This window comes from Phaethon lepturus, unplaced genomic scaffold (assembly GCF_000687285.1).
Source record: "Phaethon lepturus isolate BGI_N335 unplaced genomic scaffold, ASM68728v1 scaffold45742, whole genome shotgun sequence".
Lineage (NCBI taxonomy): Eukaryota > Metazoa > Chordata > Aves > Phaethontiformes > Phaethontidae > Phaethon > Phaethon lepturus.
In genome coordinates, this window is record NW_010524957.1 from 12593 (window position 1) to 17474 (window position 4882).

Sequence of the window (4882 nt, forward strand, 5' to 3'; positions counted from 1 at the left end):
TTCTTTAAGCTGCTTTTTATTTTGACTGGGTTAAGAGCCACATTCAGGTTGACCCACTGACTCTGCAATTCCACACCACGCTGCTGTCTTACAAAATTAGTATCTGTTGCAGTGAAGGGGTGCCTTTTCCTCCTCCTTTTTTCCCTTCAGCAAATGCAGTTTAAATACTGAAATACGTAGGCGAGAAGATAATTTGCTGGTGCTCTCCAGTCTGTTGGTCATTTAATCTGGAGTATCCAAACTTAGTATACAAATACCAAATAAGCATATCATTTTTATGAACAGAAAAACATTTTAATGTACTTTATGGATTACAGAAATGCAGAACTGATTTGAAAGATTTTGCGTGGTCTGGTTGTTACCTCTCAGAGAAGCCAGCATGTGTCTACCTGCTCTTTAAGTGAGCTTACTGCTGTTGGTATTATCATTTGTTATGACATGATTAGAGAGCTTTATAAGGCTTAGCTCGCTCTCCCTTGGAATGAACTGTCCTTGAGAAAAATAACTGCTATGATGTTAGCATCTAATCTTGGAATATGATTTGTTCTGCTTAGAATTTCAAATACTTACTTTCAAGAATGATGTACTGTAGCATTAATTAGCACTTGTGTTCTGGGATACTGAATCAGACTGTTCCACAGCTAAAAGCTCTCAATACATATACCTGGGATTTTAAGGAAAGCAGCAGACAACACAAATCTGTTGGGCAGCAGGCTGGTCTCCTGAATTAATGTGAATATTCATAAGATAAGGTCAGAGACTGTTACTAGCAGTAGGATTGATTTCATGTGTATTTGGACCGTGTCGCCTGTATGGATGGAATGCAGATGTTTGGGTGTCCAGTGTGTTCAGCCACTCCCATAAGGAATCTGGATCTTAGAGTGGAAATTTCATGGATTCAGGCTTTTCCTACAGCTTTCCTCACACTCCTCTCCTGTCAGAAATATCTTGAACAAAAGTGTGGCTCTTCCAGCGAACTAGAGGAGAAGCAAAAAGGATGGGGAAGTGAGAGAGAAAGGATTGCCTAACAGTTTTATTTAAAACGCATGTGTTTCCGTTTGAATGCCATCCATTTCTATTAGAAGTATTCAGGAGTCAAGAGTTACCACAACTGAGCTGCAGTTTCCTGCTTGTTTCATATATACCATTTTTTTGCCAGAAAGAAGCAGCTTAGAAGTTCTTGGAGACTTTCAGATCTTGGGTAATCAGGAAATCTGACTTAGTGGTGCCGTTTGTTTAAACGTTCAGAACATACTGGGTAACAGTATGCCCATTTTGGCAGATTCTCTTCAATGCAGAGGAGACAGGAGGTGTGACTTGCTCATGGAAGGGCAAGGATCTCAGCTCTGCTGTCCATGTCCCTCCAGCCAAGCCCCTGCCCAGCTTTTGGGGGAGCAGAGAGGGACCTCTGCCTTAGGTGGCGTGGCGGTTGTCTCCCCACCAGGGTGGGCAGCTTGAATCCCAGCCAGGCGATCAGAATAAACTCAGCCCAAAGTTAGAACAAGTTAAGTGAATTACGAGTCAGTAATATTGCAGCACTAACTTGGCATTTTTGCAGACAGTCTAGAGATGTACAGGTGCCTCTTTTGTTTATGTTTCTTAACATACTGAGTTGAAAATTATAATACTAATTACAGAGCTATTAGTAAATGACTAAATAAAAGCTCTCCAGATCTGAAAGACCAGACAACATACTATGTTTCTGTGCCTCTCTTTACTTAAGCAGATGAATGATATAGTGCTGTGTGTGCATTTTCAATGCTTGCTTTTAAATAAACAAGAATTGGAAACATTCTCAGTTACCATCACAGTGGTTGAAAAGCCATCGCTGGTCACACTGATTAAAAGGACTAGCAGTATTATGGTTTGTTTCTGACTGCTGTCAACCATCATTCAGATATCTGTTAAGGAGCAATGAGAGCGAGCCATTCATTGCCTTATCTCAGCTACTGCATGACAGCTCTGAAAATTTGCTCTGGACATGTCAAAGATTATCTCTATCTGCCTAACTATTTCAGTTCTCTGGTCATTCTTCTTTGGTTTTTAACTATGATAAAATTAGCTTATCTGTGGATGCATTTTCTTTCCCCCTCTGTGTATATAGATACTTTTATATATGTGTACACTTAATATGTGAATTTGTATATATCATCTTTGTGTTATTAATGGAGTAGTTCTTGCTTACATGTGGCTTGGTTTTGTGGATCATCAGTACAAGACAAAGAGCAAAGACAGTCAACTGACATTAGTTGCATCCTTTTCTTTATCTTCAGAGCAAAAGACTTCAGTTTACTTCTAGACAAATAATAAAAGGAAATTATCCGTTTTTGTTATAGAATCACAAACTCGTTAAGGTTGGAAAGGACCTTTAAGATCATCAAGTCCAACTGTTAACCCAACACCACCATGCCCACTGAACCATGTCCCGAAGCGCCACATCCACAGGTGTTTTTAACACCTCCGGGGATGGTGACTCCACCACCGCCCTGGGCAGCCTGTACCAATGCCTGACCACTCTTTCAGTAAAGAAATGGTTCCTAATATCCGGTCTAAACTTCCCCTGGTGCAACTGGAGGCCATTTCCTCTTGTCCCATGACTTGTTACTTGAGAGAAGAGACCAATCCCCACCTCACCACAACCCCCTCCAGGTAGTTGTAGAGAGCGATGAGGGCTCCCCTCAGCCTCCTCTTCTCCAGACTGAACACCCCCAGTTCCCTCAGCCGCTCCCCATCAGACTTGTGCTCCAGACCCCTCCCCAGCTTCGTTGCCCTTCTCTGGACACGCTCCAGCACCTCAACATCCTTCTTGTAGTGAGGGGCCCAACACTGAACACAGGATTCGAGGTGCGGCCTCACCAGTGCCGAGTACAGGGGCACGATCCCTGCCCTGCTCCTGCTGGCCACACTAGTGCTGGTACAGAAATATGTCTATTTGGGAGGCCTGCGTTTGGGTAGAAGACACTGGTTCAGGACACAGAAAGTATTCCTAGCCGATGAAAGGGAGCAAGCCATACCGCAGGCGGTGGGGCTGACCAGCCCAGCACAGCTCTCTTGGAGAAGCAGTGACACGCCAGCTCCGTTTGGTGTGTTCTTGAGAGTGTGGGGGGAGAGACACCAGGAGTCTCGTGTGAGCAGGGATGGTGCAAGCACATAACAGATACCAGAAGATGACTTGTGTTTCTTGATGGCTTAAACAGGCACTGCCTCCTTCCCCAGTTACTCCCTGTGTTGTGGTAGCTGGCAGAGTGGTCCGTGTCGCTGCATGGGGTCTAGACTAGGGGGGATCTGGCTGCAGAATTACTCGGAAGGCAAGTGGTTATTTTTCTCCAGATGAGGAATTGCCCCAGTCTGTTTCATGTGTGCTGCAGAAACAGTTCTGCACAGACCGAGCCGTGAGCAGTAGGGCCACAGGGATGCACGAGAACAATGGAGGTGCCTGAACTGGCTCCTTTGGCTCTGCTGCAAATGTACAGCCAGAGACTTCATCACCACGTGGAAGAAGACTATAAATAGGGTCATGCTGGAATGACCCTGGGACAAAATGGATGTTTCCTGTGAACGGGTTCACAAATGGCATTGCTCTTGTCCTTTGGGGATGTCATTTCATATGATGGGCAGCTGGTACTTGAAGCAGCACAGGGGTTAAAAGCAGCTTAGAGCACTAGCATGGACAGAAACCAAATAAGAACCAAATTTGGTTTGTTGCAGGGATTAGAGCCAAGGTCCTTGAGGAAATACTGATGATCCAAGCTCATGGGCACCCACCTTTAAAAGGAAATTCCATTTACTGAAGTGGTTTTATTTTTAAACAAATTAGTTGCTTTTGTCCCTTTCTGTTTCCTATAGCCTTTGGAAAACTCAAAATGACAAACACGTTTTTGTTTGCGGTTTGTGAAGAGCTCACCATGAAAGGAACACAAATCACTTTCTTAGATACGGGGTTTGCGAGGTGTGTGATGAGGCAGCCAGTTTGTCGCACTGGTGATGAAGTTAGTGTTTGTGCCGCTGGCAGTGGCTGGAGGTTTGGGAGGGGTCTGTGCTGGCTCGAGGCCGGGCTGGAGCCCGCGTCCCAGCACCGGGGATGCTGCAGGGGATGCCCTCCAGCCAAGCAGGTTTCTTTGTGCAATTTCTGATCCCCTCAGCTTCGTTTGGCTGCTGTCACGCGGCGGCAGTGTGACAGCGGGACTGGTGGCCGCTCCAGCTGCAGCCGCTGCTCTTTCCCAACACGGCCCACCTTCTGCTGAGCCCACGGGCGATGCCGCGGGGGGGGGGCACCGGCCGCCGCTGCGGGTTTTGGATTGCCCTCTCGTGGCAGACGCCTGGATGGTGGAGGCTGGTGCGGCGCTGCACGCCCCATGAGTGCAGCTTGCTCCCTGTTGCGGGCTGTGTGCTTGACTCTTGATCCCGGTGGCTTTTGATGCTCTTTGGCATCAGAAGTGGCTTTAGAAAAGCCAGGTCCCTGCTGCCAGAGAGCCAAGCCCACCATCCCACCACTGCTGTGCTCCACCTGGGGACGGGCACCCCTCCTCACGGCGCTCTCGCAGACCTTCAGAAATCCCGACTCTGCTCCGAGCCGTGCCCACAACACCCCTCACACAAATTAAGCAACTTTCTTTTCCTGCTGTCACAGGTATGTCGAGAGTACCAGCGTGGCAACTGCAACAGGGGAGAGAACGACTGCCGGTTCGCTCACCCCGCCGACAGCGCGATGATCGACACCAATGACAACACAGTCACTGTCTGCATGGATTACATCAAAGGGAGATGCTCACGGGAAAAGTGCAAATATTTTCACCCTCCTGCACACCTGCAAGCCAAGATCAAGGCTGCCCAGTACCAGGTTAACCAAGCTGCAGCTGCCCCGGCAGGAGGGACCGCCGCC

General features: G+C 47.4%; 1 protein-coding gene across 1 annotated transcript in view; it reads left to right on the forward strand.

Annotated features, from left to right (window-relative positions):
• The window catches only part of LOC104617321 (muscleblind-like protein 1), a gene marked incomplete at its 3' end in the record, with an annotated part of 14238 nt that extends 9359 nt beyond the window's left edge, over nucleotides 1-4879 (forward strand). The window contains exon 3 of the mRNA XM_010282605.1: nucleotides 4631-4879. Coding sequence (XP_010280907.1) covers nucleotides 4631-4879 — 249 coding nt within the window. The remainder of the gene's footprint in view (nucleotides 1-4630) is intronic.
• Between the last annotated feature and the right edge of the window lie 3 nt (nucleotides 4880-4882).